Here is a 23,636-nt window from a genome sequence, read left to right as displayed (position 1 = left end):
ACCATACTTAAAGTATAACCTTGCATTTACTTTCCTCAAAACTCCAAAGTTTCTGTTTCAGTCAGACCAATCTTAAAGCATTATTTACCCCCTACTTTGTGTCACTTGTCCTGTAAATGCCTTTGCAGAGTAACCTTACATGAATAACTACTCTAATAGCAGAAAGAACATGTCAGAAGAAACAAGCTCATTGAGCTTGTCTATCAGGAAGCCTGCAGTCCATTTTCGTTTATGTTCCAGGGTACAGTTTGGGAGCGGTGATTCCGTTCAGTAATTACAGCGAGGCAATGCTTGCTGGCCAGTTGGAAAATTAGAAACAGTAATTATAGGTGTAGAATAGTTAAGCCACCTACAAGCATTCCTTGTTTGAAATAGCTTTCATATACATGTTTTATCCAATCAGACTGTACTAAAATTATTCACAAAGCAGCTTGTTAAAAAATCTTCAAGAAATCAATTCCAATTTACAATCTGTAATCTAAAACAAAGTCCTAAATTCTACTATTCTTTCCTAATTAAGGATTATGAAGGTCTTCTCCATGAATGGCTCAGCTGATGTGAAAACTACATCACGTATAAAACAGTCAAATAGACAAGTTCTTGTTTGAATGCCAAATTATGCTCCGCAAATTAATTTTGATGGGTCAGATAAAAGTATTAAAAAACATTAAGTATTGTAAAGTTGGACATGAAGGTGCCAGCTGAAAATGGAACCATCCTAGCTGATAACTTCCTAAACGAATTAACTAGACAACTTATAATAAAGACCTTTAAATTTTCTTCCTTCACGCTAAAATCAACTGAGAGGGGGTGGGCTTGGAGGGGGAGGGTGAGATAGGGAGGGTTGAGAGAGGGAAAGACAGAGGGGTAGAAGGAAAGCGAGGCAAAGAGAGGGCTTTGGGAGTTAATAGACGGGTAATCAACATAATGAGGAGTACTGAACATCTGGACGGATGAAAATCATTTCGGGATGGTGGGCAATGTAAAAATTGGAGTCTGCCTGCCACGGGCGACATTCCAGATCATTTTTTCAGAATGGCAGGCATTTGCAATATTTTGCTGCAACAACTGATGCTAAACCAAATGTAAGTTTTTAAAAAAGGTTGATACGTTTTGAGTAAAGTATATAGGCCAAAGGTCTATTTGATGAACAGTGAAGTTAAATTCCAGATCAATCATCCAAATGAATAGCAAAATTATGTATGTTTCTAAAGTGATTGGGAATGAGCTGCCAGAGGCTGGTACAATTGCAACATTTAAGAGGCATTTGGATGGGTATATGAATGGGAAGGGTTTGGAGGGATATGGGCTGGGTGCTGGCAGGTGGGACTAGATTGGGTTGGGATATCTGGTCGGCATGAACCGAAGGGTCTGCTTCCATGTTGTACATCTCTATGATTGGAGGAAGGTGTTGGGGGGAGGAAGAGAGAAGAGATGGAAAGTAAGCGTGGGATATATGAGAGAGCGAGAGAGAGCGAGAGAGAGAGCGCGAGAGAGAGCGCAAGAGAGCGCGAGAGAGCGAGAGAGAGCGAGAGAGAGCGAGAGAGAGAGCGCGAGAGAGCGAGAGAGAGCGAGAGAGAGCGAGAGAGAGCGCGAGAGAGCGCGAGAGAGCGCGAGAGAGCGAGAGAGAGCGAGAGAGAGCGAGAGTTCATGTGACTACATTTTATCAAATCATACATAACAGCCACATTTTCCAGGGTAATGATTCTTTAACTGTCTTGGTGATGTGTACAATTGTATATTACCAGACACACAAGATAAACTGCAGCAAAACTGAAAAGGTTGTGACAAAATGTATAAAACTTTTATTGCAGATAATACATTTTAATACATTTTTCACTGTTTATGATTCGAGCTTTTATTTTAAAGAGCAATCATGCTGTGTTGCGAAACTGGGTCATCTCTTAAAGGCTGCAATCGTCGGTGCACATTCCGATATGGTCGAACAATAGGGGGGGTCCTTCACTCCAATAGGACATTCTATAATATGGTGAATAAAATAAAATGTTACCTGTTATAGCTAGTTCTGTGCAACTAGCTTACTGAATGAAACCAAAATGAAATAAATGTAATTCTATACTCATTGTGATTTAGTCCAATATTGAAGCTCATGCAGTGAGCAACTGGTAGATTTTGACAAATCAGTTCCACACTTTAAAGGCTGAAAAGTGTTAGCTGGCAAACCACCTATACTACAACGTCTTGGGGGCCAGCAAAATGAATACTATGCATAACTTTGAATGAATTATTCACAATTAGCATGCAAGATACTTAAACTCTGTTCATTATAAGCATGACCAGAAATGAACTATTTTGCTGTTAGTTGTAAACTTAGGTTGAACTTCACATCAAATTAGAAATAAAATGCCATGACTGAATAATAGATTTTACATTTTATTCAGGTGTTGCAGCATTACAATTAGAACCACTGATATGTCCCACTGAACATCAGAATCCATACCGTCACTTTACAGCAATGGTTACAAAATCAACAATTATCTCTAATTATATTTATAATTATTATATCCCAAAATGTTATTCTCTTCAGTCAGTCGTGTGTTGCTTTTCTTAATAGCAATTAGTGTATTAGTGTGCAACAAGGGTTAAAGATATTTCTATATTCACACCACTAAGTAACAAAGTAAAATACACGAAACAGAGTCACAAGCTTGAAAAAGCAGATAAAGGGTCAATTAAAGCAGAAATATTTCTTTGGCAAAGCTAACTTGCAGGAAACACAAGTCAGAAAATGGTGAGCTCAGTCACCAATTCTCCATATTCTAAAACCATTTGGTGCTGTTGCCACGTGATGTGCCTGACAAGAGAGTCAGGTCCACGAATATGTCACACGAGCACGTAAAATTTAAGTTGATGACTAGTAATTTGAAAATGCAAACAATAAATGAGTCAGGTATTGGCATATATTTAGAAAAGGAGACAGGTGTTGTGAATTTCTTATATTTGCTTAAAGCGAGGAATGTGTCTTTCAATGTAAATTCAGAGAAATAGGTAAGAAAAATCTTTTAAAAATTAAGAGCAATTTAAGTAAACTAGAATCTACACCCTCAACTGCACCACACAGGTGCCTTGCGATGTAGAGTTGGTGTACATTGACATCACGTAAAGAAAGGATCATACTCTGCTGCAATGGCCTTGATCAATAAGTGTCCAAAATAGAAATTTCTGGAAAAACTCAGCATCTGTGGAAAGAAATCAGAATGAGGGTCACTCGACCCAAAACATTAATTCTGATTTCTCACCTCAGGTGATGTTTGATCTGTGGAGTTCTCCAGCAATTTCTTGTTTTGGTTTCCAACATCTGCAGTCCCTTCTGTTTTAAGCTTCGCAGCATATCATGTGAAGAGCTGCAACCCAATAACAGTAATTAATGCAGGAGGAGAAGCAGAAAATACATTAAAATTAATTCTTGTGGCCGTAGAATTTTTTTTTTAAAAACGTCAGCCATAATGCACAAGAGGGCGTTCACACGTTGATAAGTATGATTGACAAGTCATACAGATCAACATAAAATGAGTGCATCATTCCTATGGAAAATTCAACCGTTTATTCTTCAAACCTAAATCCCTGATGAGCGATGCACGATTGTAGGGAATCAGGTAGGAAATTCATCAGCTTTTCCTTTCAAGTTTTTCTAAGTAGGAAACAATTTAAATTCCTCATACCCACCCAACCCTTGATTGGATTCTATTTCCAGTATCTAACAAATTATTTTCTCTTTCTTCATTTCTCATGATGATTTCTCATGTTTCTCCCCCATCGATACTTGTAAAAGCTTTAGAATCGGTTTTGCTATTCCTAGCCCATTTACACTGACTCTATTTTTTCCAGTCTTTAACAAATTGATCACCAGTTGCTCGTTTCTGAAACATGCCAAATCCTCAGGATTACTTATTTGCTTTGCAACAGCTCATCAAAACCTTTCCCTTCAACACCAGGCTGCACCACGTGCATCATATTTGCTCTATCATATGCCAAACGAAGGAAGATTTCATCGGGGTAGTCTGCATGGCTTTATCAGAGGGAGGTCATTCTGAACAAACCTGGCTGAATCTTTCAAAGTTGTAACCAAGTATGTTGATTTGGTTTGTGCAGCTAATGTAGTTTAAATGAATTTAAAAGCCATTCACAAAGTCCACATGGGAGAACAATAAAGGTAGCAAAAGAACGTGGGATCCAGGGTAACTTTGCAAGTGAGATCCAAAATTAGCTTAGTAGCAGAAGGCTGTCTATACGACTTCCACAGGTATCAGAGGTGGGTCCCTTATTGTTTGTGAAAGTTAGGACTGCAGATGCTGGAGATTAGAGTAGAGAATGTGGTGCTGGAAAAGCACAGGAGATCAGGCAGCATCCTTGGAGCAGGAAAAATCAATGTTTCGGGCAAAATCCCTTCATCAGGAATGAGGCTGGGAGCCTTGGGGGTGGACAAATAAATGGGACAGTAGTGGAGCTGGGGTGAAGGTAGGCCCAGTGCCCCAGAAAATGTCATGACACAGTGGTTGAAGTAAATACTTTGGTCCCTTAAGCCAGAAACATGAGAAATTATCATAGAGTCAGAGATGTACAGCATGGAAAGAGACCCTTCGGTTCAGCTCGTCCATACCATCCAGATATCCCAGAACTTAGTCCCATTTGCCAGCACAAGGGAAAATAGTTTGTTAGATACAAGAAATAAAATCCAATCAAGGGTCGAGTATATATGAGGAATTCAAAATTAGAGAAATTTGAAACAAAAAGCTGATGAATTTCTAGGATCTAATTCCCTATAACATTGCATTGCTTGTGAGATATTGCCAGTTATGAAGAGGGGCTGGATAAGCTAGAATTGCTTTCTTTGGAGCAGAGAAAATTGAGAAAGGGCCCTGAATGAGGTGCATGAACTGGGTGGATAGCAAACAGCTGCCCCCTTAGTTGAAAGGTCAATAACAAGGGGGCATACTTTCAAGGTAATATGCAAGAGATTTAGAGGTTTTGAGGAAAACTGTTTTCACCTGAGGCAGGTAGAGGGTCTGGCATGTACTGCTTGGGAATGTAGTTGAGGCAAATAGCCTCAGCCTTGAAAGAGGTATTTGGATGAGCACCTGAAGTGTCATAAAATTGAAGGCTAGCAGCCTAATACTGGAAGTGGGACTATTGCAGATTTAGTGTAGTTTTGGTGGCAGACACAACAGGCCGAAGGCTTCTTCCATATCATAATGATAGATAAGTGGCAAGACTAAGAATTCTGAGATTATATCCTTTCAGGTTCTGACTTTTAATTTGGATACTGACCCTTCAAACTCTTTCACTTCCCTATTTAAATAGCTTTCCACATGACAATGGCATTGTCAGTTTGCTCAACCACCCTGCAGCAATCAACCTCCACAAAAGGTTGAAAGTATCTTCCACCTATAGATGAAGTCATAGCTATGGAACCTCCAGCACTGCATCCTGAATCCCATTAATTCCTGTCTTTCAATCATACCCATTTTATTGGAAAGGCCTGAAGTATAAGAGAAGACGATAAAAAAAAATTAATTTGGAGGAGGACCAATATGTCGGCGACCAGGTTTGCTACTGCTGCAAGGGAGGGTTCAAACTAGATTGGCAGGGGGTGGGATTCTCAACATCAAGGAGGCAAGTGAGAGGCTGGAGGAATTACCGTAATCAGAAATAGTAAAGGGAAGAGACATGTCAGGCTGGAACATGACTAGGAGCAAGGAATGTCTGTTGGATGAAATTACATTTATTTCAATGCAAGAGGGCTGATGGTAAGGCCAATGAACTCGGGCTGTGGATAGCTACGTGGGACGAGGATGTTACAGCCATTACAGAAACATGGCTAAGGGAGGGACACGGCAGCTTAAGGTGCCAGGGTACAAGTACTTCGGGCAGGACAAAAGTGATTGAAGGAGGGGAGGGGGAATTACATTTTTGACTAAAGTGAGTATCATAGCAGTAGTCAGAGATGAAATAACTGAAGGATCATCCAGTGAGGCTTTGTGGGTGGAACTAAGTAGTAAGTAAGGAAGGAGATGATGTTGTTACTGGAGTTGTACTATGGCCCACAAATAGTCAATGGGAATTTGAGGAACAAATCGGCAGGGAGACTGTGGAGGCTTGCAGGATCAAGAGGGCTGTCATATTAGAGAATTTTAATTTTCCTAACATAGACTGGGACTGCCATAGCATTAAGGGCTTAGATGAAGCAGAATTTGTTAAGTGCGTTCAGGAAAGTTTCCTCAGTATAGAGGGTCCTACCTGGGAAGGAGCAAAACTTGACCTACTCTTGGGAAATAGGTCAGGACAAGTGACAGAGATGACAGTGGTGCAGCACTTTGGGGACCAGTGACGATAGTTCGACTAATTTTAAAACAGTTATGGAGAGGGACAAAACTGGTCAACTTCTAAACAGAGGCAAGGCAAATTTTGATGGAATTAGACGGGAGCTTGGAGGGGTTGATTGGAGTAGTTTGTTTGCAGGTAAAGGGACCTCCGGCCAGTAGTAGGCCTTTAAAAATGCCATAGATAGAATTCAAGTCAGCAGAGTGATGGAACCTGTGGTGTAGTGCCAGTGCACAGGAGGATGAGAGTAGGGAGGACACGGACAGGATTTCACAGTCACAGGAGTGTACTGGCAGACAGCAAGCTAGTTTGAAGTGTGTCTACTTCAACGGAATAAGGTAGGTGAGCTTGCAGCAAGCATAGGTACCTGGGACTTTGACGCTGTAGCCATTTCATAGAGCAGGGTTAGGAACGGATCTTGCAGGTTCCAGGGTTGAGATCTTCCATTAAGAACACGGAAAGCGATAAAAGAGGGGGGTGTGTGGCTTTCTTAGTCAAGGAGTGTATAATAGTGGCTGAAAGAGCTCTTAACAAGTACAGGGGAACCTCGATTATCCAAACGAGATGGGCGGGCACTATTTTGTTTGGATAATCGATTATTCGGTTAATCGATTAAATGACTTTCCTCTGGCGCTCAGTTTTTAAAGTCTGCGCCCCGTTCAGAAGACTAGCAGCACCACACAGTGCGTGAGACCCAGCCCCCAATATTGCCCACCCACCCAAACACCTTCCAACAATGCCCGCCCCCCAACCCCGTCCAACACTGCCCCCGCCCCCCAACCCCGTCCAACACTGCCCCCGCCCCCCAACCCCGTCCAACACTGCCCATCTGTCCACCACCATTCCCTCTTCGGAATAGCCAGACTGGACACCAACAAGAATGCTGCTGCTGATTTTGTAGGGTGAGTCGCCAAATAGCACACACAACTTTTTGACAGGTTCCACGTTTGCCCTGTACAGGACAATGTTGGAGAAATTATCTGGGGAAGGGGGGGTTTGGGGTACACCTGTGTAGAACCCCAGGAAAAGTATAGCGAGAAAGATAGGGCAAGGATGTCAGTCATTTGGAGACGGTGCCTGTTTAATCACTGTAAACAAAAGACGCGATCACTGTTGGAAACACGTCTTTTGACGTAATGCTTCTGTCAGGACCTGGAGATCTCCTTCAGATAATCAGATTTCCAGATAATTGGTATTCGGATAATAGAGGTTCCTCTGTACTCATCCACAGTGGTGGTATGGGCTGAGGTTAGAAATAGGAGAGGAGGGATCACACTGCTGGGAGTTTTTTTTTAATATATAGGCCTCTTTAAAGTTCCAGGGAGGTGGAAGAGAAGATCGGCATAACTATTCTGGGCAGGAGTGAAAAGAACAGGGTGCTCATTATGGGGGACTTTAAGTTCCCAACACTGACTGGAAATGCTATAACTCAAGTACGTCAGATGGATCAGTTTCTGTCCAATGTGTACAGGAGGGTTTCCTGACACAGTATATCGAAGGGCTGACAAGGGGAGGCCACACTGGATCTGGTACTTGGTAATGAACCAGGCCAGGTGTTTGATTTAGTGGTTGGTGAGCACTTTGGAGAGAGTAACCATAATTCGGTTACGTTTAGTTTGGCGATGGAAAGGGCTAGGTACATGCCACAGGGCAAGAATTATAGATGGAGGAAGGGCAATAATAATGCCATTAGGGATGGCTTAGGAGGCATAGAATGGTAAGCAAAATGCAGGGATGGAGACAATTGAAAGGTGGAGCTGGTTTAAGGTTCAGATATTACGTGTCCTTGATAGGTATGTCCTTGTCAGGCAGGTAGGAAGTGATAAGGTATCGAAACCATGGCTTACTAAAGAAATTGTACCTCTTGTTAAGACAGAGGCTTAGGTGATGGTGAGACGAGATGGTTCAGATGAGGCAGTGGAGAGTTACAGATTAGCTAGGAAGGATTTAGAGAGAGAGAGAGAGAGAGAGAGAGAGAGAGAGAGAGAGCGTTAAGAGGAGCAAGGAGGGTTCACGAACAGTCTTTAGTAGGTAGAATAAAGAAGAACCCTAAAGCTTTCTATAGGCATGTGAGGAATAGAAGGATGACTAGGGTAGGAACAGGGCCAGTCAAAGACAGAAGTGGGAAGTTGTGTGTGGATCCTGTGGAGATCGGAGGTGCTAAACAAATTAGAGAAGACTGAGAGACAGGCTATTAGACTTGAAAGGATTGAGGTTAGTAAGGAGGAGGTGTGAATTTTAGAAGGTGTGAAAGTAGATAACTCCCCTGGACCAAATGGGATTTATCAGAGGATTTTCTTGGAAGCTAGGGGAAGAGATAGCAGAGGCTTTGGCCTTGATCTTTGAGTTCTCATTGTCTATAGATTTAGCACCAGAGGACTGGAGGATTGCAAATGTTGTGCCCTTGATCAAGAATGGCAGCAGAGATGACCCAAGTAATTATAGACCAGTGAGCCTTACGCTTGTTGTAGCAAACATTTTGGAAAGGATTGTAAGAGATAGGATTTATAATCACCTAGCAAGCAACAATTTGATTGGAGAAAGTCAACATGGTTTCGTCAAGGGCAGGTCGTGTCTCACAAACTCATTGAGTTTGAGAAGGTGACCAAGTATGTGGAAGAGGGAAGGCAGTTGACATGATGTACATGGACTTCAGTAAAACCTTTGATAAGGTTTCAAATGGTAGGCTATTGGAGAAAATGCAGAGGCATGCGATTGAAGGTGATTTAGCAGTTTGGATTAGAAACTGCTTTCTGTAAGAAGACAATGAGTGGTGGTTGATGGAAAATATTCAGCCTGAAATCTAGTTACGAGTAGTGTGCCACAAGGATCTGTTTTGGGACCACTGCTGTTTATCATTTTTATAAATGACTTGGATGCAGGCATAGACGGATAGATTATAAGTTTGCAGGTGACACTAAAATTGGTGGACAGTGTGGAAGAATGTTGCAGGTTGCAGGGGGACTTTGATGAACTGCAGAATTGGGCTGAGAGGTGGCAAATGGAGTTCAAAACAGATAAATGTGAGGTGATTTATTTGGGAAGAATAACTGGAAGGCAGAACACTGGTTCAATGAAATGATGCTTGGTAGTGTGGGTGCACAGAGGGATCTTGGTGTCCATGTGCACAGCTCCATGAAAGTTTCCACCCAGATTGATAGTGCTGTTAAGGAGGCAAATGGCACATTAGGCTTTATTGGTAGAGGAATTGAGTTGCAGAGCCATGATATCATGCTGCAATTGTACAAAATGCTAGTGCAGCCTCACTTAGAATATTGTGTGCAGTTCTGATCGCCCCATTACAGGAAGGATGTGGAAGCAGTGGAAAAGGTGCAGAGGACATTTACCAGAATGTTGCCTGGTCTGGAGGGAAGGTCTTATGACAAAAGGCTGACAGACTTGGGGCTGTTCTCAGTGGAGAGAAGGCAGCTAAAAGGGGATTTGATGGAGACATACATGATGATCAGAGGATTACATAGGGTGAACAGTGAGAGTCTTTCTTCCTAGGATGACGACAGCAGCTTGTGCAAGGGGCCATAACTACAAATGTAAGGGGTGATAGATTTAAGACAGATGTCAGAGGCTGGTTCTTTACTCAAAGTGGTAAGTGCATTGAATGCCCTGCCTGCCAATGTAGTTAACTCAGCCAAATTAGGGGCATTTAAACAGTCCTTGGATAAGCATATGGATGATATGGGTTAGTGTAGGGGGGGTGAGCTTAGATTAGTTCAGAAATCAGCGCAACATCGAGGGCCAAAAAGCCTGTTCTGCACTGTATTGTTCTATGTTCTGAGGTCGATGTTCCTGTGAGAGCAAGGTTGGCAGGAATAGGGAACCCTGGATGACAAGAGATATTGAGGCTTTGACCAGAAATAAGGAGGCGTGGCTCAGGGACAGGCAGCTGGGTTCAAGGGAATTCCTGGAGGTAGAAAGGGAACAGAAGAGTGCAAAAAAAAAAAGAGGGCATGAGATAGTCTTGGGTGAGAAGATTAGGGTGAATCTAAAAAGGTACTTCAAGTATATTAAAGGAAAAATAATAACTAGAGACAGAATAGGGCCACTCAAGGTCCAAAGCAGGCATGCATGTGTGGAACAGGAAGAGATGGGCGAGATCCTCAATGAATATTTCTCCTTTATGCTTACCATGGAGAAAAGCAAGACGACGTGGGAACTTGGGCAAGTTAGTGGTGATATCTTGGGGACAGTCCAGCTCACAGCAGAGGTGGTGCTGGATGTATTAGAATGTATGAAGGTAGAGAAATCTCTTGATCCTGACCAGATATATCAGGATCAAGAGCAAAAGGCTAACGAGGAGATTGCGGCGGATCTGGCTGACGTATTTGCATCATCGTTAGCCACAGATAAGGTCATGAAAGACTGGAGGGTAGTGAATGTTGTGCCATTATTCAAGAAGGATTGCAAAGAAAAGCCTGGGAACTATAGGCCAGTAAGCTTAACATCTGTGGGAGCTATGTTTCTTAAGATTCTGGAGGTTCAAGATATACAGGCATTTGGAAAGACAGGACTTGATTAGGATAGTCAGCATGACTTTGAGAGTGGGAGATCATGCTTCACAGATTTGTTAGAGTTCTTTGATGAAGTGACCAGGAAGGTTGATGAGGGCAGGGCAGTAAACCTAGTCGATATGGATTTCAGTAAGGCCTTCGATAAGGTTCCACATCGTAGGCTGCTCTGGAAGGTTAGGTAACGGGGAATCCAGGGGGAGCTGGCAAATTGGATACAAAATTGGCTTGATGGCAGAGAGCAGAGGGTAACAGTGGAAGGATGCTTGTCGGACTGGAGACCTTGTCATACCAACAGTGTGGAAACAGGCCCTTCGGCCCAACAAGTCCACACCGACCCGCCAAAGCGCAACCCACCCAGACCCCTACATTTACCCCTTCACCTAACACTACGGACAATTTAGCCTGGCCAATTCACCTAACCTGCACATTTCTGGATTGTGGGAGGAAACCGGAGCACCCGGAGGAAACCCACGCAGACACGGGGAGAATGTGCAAACTCCACACAGAGTCGCTGGAGGTGGGAATTGAACCCGGGTCCCTGGCGCTGTGAGGCAGCAGTGCTAACCACTGTGCCATTGTGCCACCCTGCTGCTTGTTATCTATTTCAATGATTTGGATGAGAATGTACAAGGAGCGATTAGTAAGTTTGCTGATGACACTAAAGTAGACGGTATCATGGACATGAAAAAGGTGATCAGAAATTGCAGCAGGACCTTGATCAGCTGGGGAAGTGAACTAAGAAATGACAAATGGAGTTTAATATACTCCATAAGTGAGAGATTTTGCATTTTGGAATGTCAAATCAAGGTATGAGTTTCATGTGAATGGTAGGGTCTTAAGGAGTGTAGTGGAACAGAGAGATCTTGGAGTTCAGGTGCACGGTTCTCTGAAAGTGAAGTCACAGGCTTTTGGCACACGGGCCTTTATCAGTCAGGGCACTGAGTACAGAAATTGGGAATTATGATGCAGTTGTACAGGACATTGGTGAGGCTGCACTTGGAGTAATGTGTTCAGTTTTGGTCACCTTGTTATAGGAAAGATATTATTAAACCGGAAAGAGTACATAAGAAATTTACAAGGATGTTGCCAGGACTCAATGGTTCGAGCCATAGGGAGAGGATGGACAAGCTCGAACTATTTTTCTTTAGAGCGTAGGAGACTGAGGGGGGGATTTTATAGAGGTATATAAGATCACGAGATTCATGAATATGGTGAATGCATGGAGTCTTTTTCTCAGGGTTGGGGAATCAAGGACGAGAGGGCGTCAATTTAAGGCTGGAGGGGAAAGAATTAAAGGGAAGCGGAGGTGGATTTTTTTTTACTCAAAGGCGATATACACGATATACATATGGAATGAGCTGCCAGCAGAAGTGGTCGAGGCAGCTCCATTAACATTTAAAAGGCATTTGGACAAATACATGGATAGGGAAGGATTAGAAGGATATGGGCCAAGTGCAGGGAAATGGGGTTAGAGTGGACGGACATTTTGGTCAGCATGGACCAGTTTGGGCCAAAGTCCTGTCTCCATGTTATAGGACTCTGAATGTATATTGCAGATAAAGTCCAGCATACACTTCTGGCAGGACATTACACAAGATTGTGACCATATTGGAAAGATCAACTCCAAAAACAGCTTACAAGGACATTATAGGAATAAATAATTTGAGCTATGAGGAAAGACTGGATATGTTGGGTTTATTTTCTTCAGAACAGAGGCACCTGTGGGGGATAAAACTATGATATTCCTAGATACAGTGTACTGGAAGGGTCTATTTACATGAGCAAAGATTCTGAACTGCTGCATCACACTTGTAGGTACTCCCAAAATGCTGCTATCAAAGTTGCGCCAGGCGTTTGACTCAACAACACTGCAGGGATGGTACATAGATGTTAATTCTAGATTAGTGGTGCTGGAAGAGCACAGCAGTTCAGGCAGCATCCAACGAGCAGCGAAATAGACGGTTCGGGCAAGAGCTCTTCATGATGAAGAGCTCTTGCCCAAACCGTCGATTTCGCTGCTCGTCGGATGCTGCCTGAACTGCTGTGCTCTTCCAGCACCACTAATCCAGAATTTGGTTTCCAGCATCTGCAGTTATTGTTTTTACCTCATAGATGTTAATAACAAAGAGCATGAACTTAAACTAGCTGGTGGAAGGAAGAAGGGCCTCTGAGGAAAATATCTTTCATGCTGGCAAAACCCCCTGCTCAAGGAGCAGCAGCATAAGAAAACCTTAAAAAAGAAACTTGGGAAAACGCACAAAACCGTCTGTTCATATTTCAAACTGTTTAAACTGAAATAAAAACTATAAAGAGAAAACATTTATACAGCATGTTTCAGCCCCAGTCAAAATAAAAATAATATCCAATAAACTTTAAAAATATTCTGCAAATGTGACAAATGGTATAACAGAAACAAGCAAAATCAGTCTAAAGATAAAAGAAAGGAAATTTAATTCAGATACTGGTTAATTTCCTTTGCACCTGTAACATTTAATACTAAAACCAAACAAATACCAGGTAATGACCATCTTCAACACGAGAAAATCCAACCATCTCTGCTTGATACTTGCTTGCATTACCACAGGCACTATTCCACCATCAATAGCATCGAGTTAGTACAGATGAGAAACTGATTTAAATTAATTATGTAAAAAGGTTAGCTGCATGTGGTATGTCAATCCTGGAAGACACCAAACATAGCAAGAGACTTCATTGGGAATGTAGAAGATATGGATATGGTATCAGAAGGAGTACACAAAATTCCAAACAACCATTTACCCAATCCTTCAACCACCAAAACCGCCGGCACACAGCAGAGCCTATAGATCACTCACTGGATCGATCACTCTCATCCAAACTCCTGGAACTAGAGTGGAAGCAAATTATCCACTATTCCAAGAGACTGCTGAAGTTGGTCATGAAGTGGGAGATGGAACAGGACAGGGTGACACTAGGCACACAAACACACAAGATGCCCGCTGAGCCATAAGCTGGCCACTTGACACATAAGATGGTTGCCAGACAACAATATGGAGAGAAAGACAGCAGAGAAAACACAGATACTGCCTGGGGCCACCAAAATGCCAGCACAATGCACTCAACCTAGCTGCTGGGTTTAAGGTGAGTGAGGGGAGAAAACACACGAGTAGCGTATACTGCCCGAAGTGTCTGGGTCCAGCCAACACCTTTTATAGAAATGCTAACTGTTTGATACAGACTCAATACAAAGTGCTAATGGCCAGGGCAGCAGTCCTTCTCAGGAAGGAGAATTAGTGCCCATTACTACAGTAATGAACTTCCGCGCAGACACTGAAACTGACAATGTCTACACTGAAACTGACAATGACCACACTGAAATTAACAAAGGCTGCACTAGAACTGACAATGACTGCACCGAAACTATCCACAATTCTGCAATATTTACAATAAACAAACTATCGAACAGAGACAATAACCTCATCACTGACCTATTGTATCACAAAATGTACAAAAGTATCTTGACATGCGCTCTGGGTTGAGAGAAGACTCACAGCTGCCCAGTCTGCTGTTGGTGTCTTTCTCCCCCCGGAGCTCCAGTATTTCCTTGTACAGAGAGTTTGGTTGAAATTTGAAAAGGTGGTCCTCAAGGGTAGTAATATCTGGATTACTCCCAGTGCTACGAGCTAGTGAGGGCAGGAATAGGAGGATAGAGCAGATGAATGCATGGCTGAGGAGCTTGTATATGGGAGAAGGATTCACATTTTTAGATCATTGGAATCTCTTTTGGGGTAGAAGTGACCTGTACAAGGACAGATTGCACCTAAATTGGAAGGGGACTAACATACTGGCAGGGAAATTTGCTAGAACTGCTGGGGAGGATTTAACCTCGTAAGGCGGGGAGTTGGGATCCAGGAGATAGTGAGGAAAGAGATCGATCTGAGATGGATACGGCTGAGAACAGAAGTGAGTCAAACAAGGGACAAGGTAGGACTAATAAATTAAACTGCATTTATTTCAATGCAAGGGGCCTAACAGGGGAGGCAAATGAACTCGGGGCATGGTTAGTAACATGGGACTGGGATATCATAGCAATCACAGAAACATGGCTCAGGGATGGGCAGGACTGGCAGCTTAATGTTCCAGGTGACAAATGTGACAGGAAGGATAGAAAGGGAGGCAAAAGAGGAGGGGGAGTGGCATTTTTGATAAGGGATAGCATTACAGCTGTGCTGAGGGAGGATATTCCCAGAAATATATCCAGGGAAGTTATTTGGGTGGAACTGAGAAATAAGAAAGGGATGATCACCTTATTGGGATTGTATTATAGACCCCCTAATAGTCAGAGGGAAATTGAGAAACAAACTTGTAAGGAGATCTCAGCTATCTACAAGAATAATAGGGTGGTTATGGTAGGGGATTTTAATTTTCCAAACATCGACTGGGACTGCCATAGTGTTAAAGATTTAGATGGAGAGGAAATTCTTAAGTGCGTACAAGACAATTTTCTGATTCAGTATGTGGATGTACCGACTAGAGAAGGTACAAAACTTGACCTACTCTTGGGAAATAAGGCAGGGCAGGTGACTGAGGTATCAGTGGGGAAGCACTTTGGGGCAAGCGACCACAATTCTATTCGTTTTAAAATAGTGATGGAAAAGGATAGACCAGATCAAAAAGTTGAAGTTCTAGATTAGAGAAAGGCCAATTTTGACGGTATTAGGCAAGAACTTTCAAAAGCTGATTGGAGGCAGATGTTCGCAGGTAAAGGGACGGCTGGAAAATGGGAAGCCTTCAGAAATGAGATAACAAGAATCCAGAGAAAGTATATTCCTGTCAGGATGAAAGGGAAGGCTGGTAGGTATAGGGAATGCTGGATGACTAAAGAAATTGAGGGTTTGGTTAAGAAAAAGAAGGAAGCATATGTCAAGTACAGACAGGATAGATTGAGTGAATCCTTAGAGTATAAAGAAAGTAGGAGTATACTTAAAAGGGAAATCAGGAGGGCAAAACGGGGACATGAGATAGCTTTGGCAAATAGAATTAAGGAGAATCCAAAGGGGTTTTACAAATATATTAAGGACAAAAGGGTAACTACAAAGAGAATAGGGCCCCTCAAAGATCAGCAAGGCGGCCTGTGTGTGAAGGTGCAAAAATTGGGGGAGATACTAAATGAATATTTTGCATCAGTATTTACTGTGGAAAAGGATATGGAAGATATAGACTGTAGGGAAGTAGATGGTGATATCTTGCAAAATGTCCAGATTATAGAGGAGGAAGTGCTGGATGTCTTGAAACGGTTAAAGGTGGATAAATCCCCAGGACCTGATCAGGTGTACCCGAGAACTCTGTGGGAAGCTAGAGAAGTGATTGCTGGGCCTCTTGCTGAGATATTTATATCATCGATAGTCACAGGTGAGGTGCCAGAAGACTGGAGGTTGGCAAACGTGGTGCCACTGTTTAAGAAGGGCAGTAAAGAAAAGACAGGCAACCACAGGCCAGTGAGCCTGACCTCTGTGGTGGGTAAATTGTTGGAGGGAATCCTGAGGGACAGGATGCACAAGTATTTGGAAAGGCAAGGACTGATTCGGGACAGTCAACATGGCTTTGCGCGTGGGAAATCATGTCTCACAAACTTGATTGAGTTTTCTGAAGAAGTAACAAAGAGGATTGATGAGGGCAGAGCAGTAGATGTGATCTATATGGACTTCAGTAAGGCGTTCAACAAGGTCCAATCTCATGGAATAAAGGGAGAACTAGCCATTTGGATACAGAACTGGCTCAAAGGTAGAAGACAGAGGTGGTGGTGGAGGGTTGTTTTTCACACTGGAGGCCTGTGACCAGTGGAGTGCCACAAGGATCGGTGATGGGTCCTCTACTTTTTGTCATTTACATAAATGATTTGGATGCGAGCATAAGAGGTACAGTTAGTAAGTTTGCAGATGACACCAAAATTGGAGGTGTAGTGGACAGCGAAGAGGGTTACCTCAGATTACAACAAGATCTGGACCAGATAGGCCAATGGGCTGAGAAGTGGCAGATGGAGTTTAATTCAGATAAATGCGAGGTGCTGCATTTTGGGAAAACAAATCTTAGCAGGATTTATACACTTAATGGTAAGGTCCTAGGGAGTGTTGCTGAACAAAGAGACCTTGGAGTGCAGGTTCATAGCTCCTTGAAAGTGGAGTCGCAGGTAGATAGGATAGTGAAGGCGGCGTTTGGTATGCTTTCCTTTATTGGTCAGAGTATTGAGTACAGGAGTTGGGAGGTCATGTTGCAGCTGTACAGGACATTGGCTAGGCCACTGTTGGAATATTGCGTGCAATTCTGGTCTCCTTCCTATCGGAAAGATGCAGTGAAACTTGAAAGGCTTCAGAAAAGATTTACAAGGATGTTGCCAGGGTTGAAGGATCTGATCTGCAGGGAGAGGCTGAACAGGCTGGGGCTGTTTTCCCTGGAGTGTTGGAGGCTGAGGGGTGACCTTATAGAGGTTTACAAAATTATGAGGAGCATGGATAGGATAAATAGACAGTCTTTTCCCTGGGGTCGGGGAGTCCAGAACTAGAGGGCATAGGTTTAGGGTGAGAGGGGAAAGATATATAAAAAAGTCCTAAGGGGCAACGTTTTCACGCAGAGGGTGGTACGTGTATGGAATGAGCTACCAGAGGATGTGGTGGAGGCTGGTACAATTGCAACATTTAAAAGGCATTTGGATGGGTATATGAATAGGAAGAGTTTGGAGGGATATGGGCCGGGTGCTGGCAGGTGGGACTAGATTGGGTTGGGATATCTGGTCGGCATGGATGGGTTGCACCGAAGGGTCTGTTTCCATGCTGTACATCTCTATGACTCTATAATAAACTCTGTTGTTGAACCCCGACTCTGACTCCGAGGCTGCGATTTTTCCCACAACGATGGTAATGAGGGGTTGGCAATTCTGCAGCAAGTTACCTCATATACCTCCCCAAATTATCCACCATCAAAAGACACAAGTCAAATCTAACAGATATTTTGCATCTGCCTTCACTAAACTGTATGCAAGTAACATTCCAGAATAAGTTGTAAATCAAGAAATGGGAGAGAGAGGAGGAAATCCAAGAAAATTACAATCAACAGAGAAATGGTACTGAACAAATTGCTGGAGTTGTGGGTCCTGATGGACTTCATCCTCGGGTTCAAAAATCAAGTGGCTAGTGAAAAAGTTGATGTATTGGTTTTAAATGTTCAAAATCGAAAGAGAATTAATGAAGGATTATTTCTTCTAGATTAGAAAATAGCAGATCTCTTATTTCAAAAGAGATGGAAATAAGCAGGAAACTACAGGCCAATTAGCTTAACATCTGTCATATGGAAAAAGGTTAAAGCCATTTAATTTGCCACAGCAGGGTCTTAGACAAGTTCAAAGTAACCAGGCAGAGTCAAATAATTTTGTGAAAGGGGAACCAAGCTTAGACAACTTATTAGGATTGCTCTCAGGGCTCGTTATAGATAAAGGGAAACCAGTGAATATACTGTACTTTGATTTCTATCATGGCACTTCACAAAAGTTTTACATACATTTGTAGAAAATAAAAGCTCATGGTGTAGGAGGTAACACATTGATATGAAGAGAAGATTAGTTCCTTGACAGGAAATATAGAGTCGGCATAATTGGGTCAACTTCTGGTTGGAGAGACATAACAGGTGGCCTGTCACAGGGAGCGGTGTTAAGACCTCAACTGTTCACAGTTTATGCAACCAAATAAGACGAAGGGACAAATAGGATGGTTGCCAAATTTGCTGAAGAAATATAGATAGGAAGATACATTTTAAAGAGGATAAAAGGAGGCTGCAACAGTACGAAAATAAAGTGAGTAAAAATAAAGATTTGGCAAAAGGAGTCAAACATGGGAAGAATGTAAAATTGTCTATTTTGAAGGAGACATAAAAGCAGCAAAATATTTAAATAGTGAGACTGCAGAGCTGAGGTGCTAAACGTTCTCAAGCTTTCAACTGCATGATTTGCAAGAGGTTAGTAAGTAGGTACATCCAGTTAGGAGAGCTGATGGAATGTTATTGTTCATTGCAAAGGGAAGTGAACAGAAAGTTTCCCTGTTCAATGAAGGATGTAAACACATTGGAAGCTGTTTAGGGAAGGTTTGCTAGACTAGCATCTTGAATAAGTGCATTGTCTTAAGAGGAAAGTTTTGACAATTTCAGCTTGTAGCCTCTAGATTTTATGAGTAAGAGGTAATTTCTTTGACACAGACAAGACCTGAGGGGTCTTAACAGAATCAATGTGGAAAGGAGGTTCGCTGTTAAGGAGAATCGAGAACCAGAGATTACTGTTTCAAAATAAGTGGTTGCACAGTTAACAGATTTATTTTCTGAGGTGCATGGGCTTTTGGAACACAGATCCTAAAGATGGTTGTGGAAGGGTTTTTGAATATTTTTATGGCAAAGCTAACTCTACGCTCGATGAGCAATGAATGAAAGGTTATCAGATAGTTGAGAATATGGAGTGAGGGTAAAATCTGATCAGCCATGATCTTAGTGAACGGCATAGCAGGCCTGAGGGATAAACAGCCTTCTTCTCTTCCTCATTATTAGTATGCTCATATTTCTACTTGCCTTGATAGGACTGGCTCCTATAACACCAGGAAGCCTGACAGCATGCAAGACATAATGTGCTTGGCATTCCATAGCCCATGCAGTGCACTAACTTACTTAAGCTTCTTCCATTAACACTTTCAATCCTGCAACCTCTTAACTGAGCAGAAAGGGTAGCAGATGCATTAGAACATCAACAACTGTATTCCCCCAAATACAAGATCCCGAAAACACTTCTTCATTGCAATTTTCAAACACTACTCCAAACAGTAATATATCCGCAGTCATTCAAGAAGGCAGCTCAACAAATACATTAAAGGGAAATTAGAGATGGACAACAAATGCTAGCCTTGCCAGAGATGTTGACTTTTCAATCAAAATAATAAAGGTATGTATTTAAATCTGGGTAGTTATGATCCAGAACTGACAATATACATTCAGCATACAATTCATCATCCTCATTGTTTTCCCCTCACATCTTTCAATGAGCAAGTCGATACACTTAATGAAAGAAAGAAAGTCACAAACACAAATTTTGGAAACAGCCCAAATCTAGATGCAGTGGTCACTGAAGCATATTCAAAAAGGTACTGAAAACTCACTAGGCATCATGAATTTATTGAAGGGAATTCATCAAGTCCCCACTTTGAATGTGAATCTTATTAGCTATCATTATTGTTTAGCTACTTTGTTTTCGTGTCACTTTGTTCAGAGTTGATAATAGGATTGCATAACTTGTTTGTTGTTATTTGCCTCCTCCAACTTGCTGACCCTCCTGGTCACTGCGAGGCTTGTCTTGCTGAACCCTGCAATTAATACTGACCTCCCCTTTCAATGACACTCCCTTCAGTGGGTCACCTTATCTGTGCAACGCTGCAAGTCAAAGCTGTTCATCTCATCACAGTCATTCATAGAGTGAAATCTCACAAAGAGCTTTCAGGACAGTGAAACAGCAAGTGGAACGACAGCAAGAGTGAATTTAGGCAAGAACATTAGATGGCAATCCAATGTTTTAAAAACCATGCTTTTGGTTTAGACTGCATTGCACAAGATGAAATATGCATCACAAGTATTAAAACTAGAATACAAATTTGGAAAAGTCTTCACACTTCACAATTTGATAAGCAAGAAACAACCTGGCAATTACATAGCATCCTTCACAATGGACAATGCATCTCTGCAAACAAAGAATTTGCATTTTAAAGCCTCATGCAGAAAACACCAATACTTCGGACAGTAATTCTGATAAAATCTGACAGACTTCTGACAAAATCAACATGCAGATGCTGGTAATCTGAAATGAGAAAAAGAAACTGTTGGGGAAATATATGCTGTCAGACCTGCTGTGCTAAGAGAAAAAGTTAACATTTTAAGTCCAATGTGACTTCTTCAGATCTCAACAGCCATATTGGATTCAAAATGTTAATTGCTTTATTTTTCCTCCAAAGATATTGTTGGATTGAAGTTTCTCCAGCACTTTGGCTTTATTTTACATATGACACTACATGAAATATCTGACATTACTTGGTCCCTCACAGTTGCCCTGAAGGTGCATGGCTGGAAGCCGTAATGTTCTGATTCACAGGTAAGAATGCAACCATTGAGACAAAACAGTTACTTAAATTCAAATCAACATTGCATTTTTCAGAACAAAAACCTGTTCTTTTAAACAGAAGGAAACAGTCTGAATTTCCAAATTGCAGGTGGGGGGAAATTAGGCTTGTCCAAATTTGGTCTGAAGCAGACATAACTAAAAATGCTATTAAATTTTAACATGGCAAATCAGGAAATGGAACGGTCATTCATTCCTCACCTGGCATCACCCTTCCCATGTACGTTTCTTCACCCAGCATCCATCTTTCATTTTTCTGTATTAAAATCTCTACTCCCTTATTCTTAACTTTCTCTGCCCTCTCTACACTTTTCAGCAGGGGCCCACACCACTTGCAACCTCCTACATGTCATTAACTTTTCTGTCATAAATGTCTTTGTATCTCATCTCACATATGACCTGACCAGATCTTGACTGACATTGAAGATACTGTTAACTCCTGGCACAGTAGTTCAGTTGTAATAGAGGAAAAAATATCACAACAACAATAGGAGATAGTGAGGACTGTGGATGCTGGAGGGTCAGAGTGTGGTATTGGAAGAAGTGCAGCAGGTTGTACTGGGCCCAGTCCTGATGAAGGATCCTGCCCGAAATGTCGACTCTCCTGCTCCTTGTATGCTGCTTAACCTGCTGCGCTTTTTCCAGCACCACACTATCAACTCTGTCACAACAACAATGAAAAGGAGTAGTGGTTTTTTGCAATCTGAAGATTTACACAAGTCAGAAACCAATGGTTTAGGTTAAGAATGGGCATAAATAAGAAGGGTATTTTAAGCTCACAATGGGTTTGTATCTATAATCATATAAAATCTTGCATCACAAGAAGCATTTGCAATTAAAGTTGTAGACAAGTGGATGAAAATTTTATGGAATAACTGTCTATTTGCTGACATCATACTGAGCTTCTCAAGTTACCCCAAAGGTAAATACCAGTTTTGAAAGATTGCCTTCAGTTTGAAAGTATAAACTTAAACTTAAAATTAGTCTAATTTTATGAGCTACTGTTAAAGATTAATACGAGATCAACATGTAGAGCAACATAACATTTCCAATAACACACACACACAAAGAGTATTACAATCCCCTTAGAGACCAATAACATTGAAAAAGAAATTCAAACTTCTAGCTGAAAACGATAGGACAAAATTTAACATTAAGATTTTTACTGCAACAAACACCAAATACTATTGACGCAGGCAACTTGTATAACAGATCATTTATTTCTCATATAACCAATAAATCTACTTTAAATCTTTATACTACCCCTGAAACCAACATTCAATTCTCCCACCATCAGACTGAAGTGATTCTTCATTGTTTCTTTCCTTTCCCAACCTAGTCATTTTCAGTCCCAGAACAATGTAACAGTGATTGTTTTTTAAACTCATGTCAACTAGGTAACCGCTCCAGCCGAGTTTCAAATCCTCAAGCATTTGGTATTTTGAATCCAAGTGTAACCTCCCAATCACATTTCTGTGCAGTGAAGCAAAGACTCTTAGCTTCTAGCTTCCCCCCCACCTCTACCCCAGATCCTAGCATACTGCTAGTGTCCAAACGTTTAAAGGATATCCTCAAAACCTTTACACACTCAAAGCCCATCACTATATCAATATTAATAATGTGGGGCTTGCGCTGAAGATGTGCTGATTTGCCAATCTCAAGACTCCAACTCTGAAAACTTGGGGGTAAATGAACTTAATGCATAATTGTTTATAAACCAACATTTTTAACACCATTTTAGGATTTTGAAGGCTAGAAGCTAAACCATTGTAAACACAGATGATGTAATCTTTATCTCCTAGTGTGAATATCTTGAACATTCTCCCCTAAACTGGATGCACATCCTGATATATAATCTTGTAAATCTCATTACTGCAACAAAATAGCCACAAAATAAAAATGCAAATGTATACCCACCCAAAATTCCTCCTGAAGTGGTTTAATGTTACTTAGAAGAACTTCTTCATAGTTGCCATAATCTCTGAACATAACAACTGCTGTCACTCCTGAAGGATGAAGCGCCTGAATTACTGCCCGATAAAACTGCAAATTGAATTCAACAAAATTAGGAAAACCTAGCTGCATGGGTAATAAAATTATAGTTGCAGGCCACAAATGAAATTTAGAGCAAATCATGGCATTCAGTAACAGGACATTTCAACTCTGTATGAAACTGTCAGGTCATTACAATCAAAACATTTTTGAAAATCCATAAATATGAAAATGTGTAACTCAAAATCCAGTAGCATTGGATTTTTAGATCAGACGTAATAAAAAATTCTACTAAATTCTATCATTAAATAGAAAAGACACCGGAAAACGGAGAAATTTTTTTTTAATCGAAACACTGTTACATGATGCACAACTCCCTGCTATAGGGAGGATATCGTCAAACTTGAAAGGGTTCAGAAAAGACTTACAAGAAGGTTACCAGGGTTGGAGGGTTTGAGCTATAGGGAGAGGCTGAATAGGCTGGGGCTGTTTTCCCTGGAGTGTCAGAGGTTGAGGGGTGATTTTTTTGAGGTTTATAGAGGTTACAAATTATGAGGGGCACGGATAGGGTGAATAGCCAAGGTCTTTTCTCCCCCCAA

The 23,636-nt window shown here is 41.6% G+C and overlaps 1 protein-coding gene across 5 annotated transcripts in view; it reads right to left on the bottom strand.

Annotated features, from left to right (window-relative positions):
* The window catches only part of tdrd3 (tudor domain containing 3), a 135,564-nt gene that overhangs the window by 21,139 nt on the left and 90,789 nt on the right, over window positions 1-23,636 (bottom strand). For 4 of the 5 annotated variants that reach the window (XM_072578190.1, XM_072578188.1, XM_072578191.1 and 1 more), the window contains one exon: window positions 22,963-23,088. In XM_072578190.1, the coding sequence (XP_072434291.1) occupies window positions 22,963-23,088 (126 nt within the window). Of the gene's footprint in view, window positions 1-1,780; window positions 1,981-22,962; window positions 23,089-23,636 lie in introns of those variants that run through there. The other variant, XM_072578192.1, reaches the window with a different exon arrangement.

Source organism: Chiloscyllium punctatum, chromosome 9 (assembly GCF_047496795.1).
Source record: "Chiloscyllium punctatum isolate Juve2018m chromosome 9, sChiPun1.3, whole genome shotgun sequence".
Classification (NCBI taxonomy): Eukaryota; Metazoa; Chordata; class Chondrichthyes; order Orectolobiformes; family Hemiscylliidae; genus Chiloscyllium; species Chiloscyllium punctatum.
Note: the sequence above shows the minus strand (reverse complement) of the source record. Positions and strands in the feature narration are given on the sequence as shown.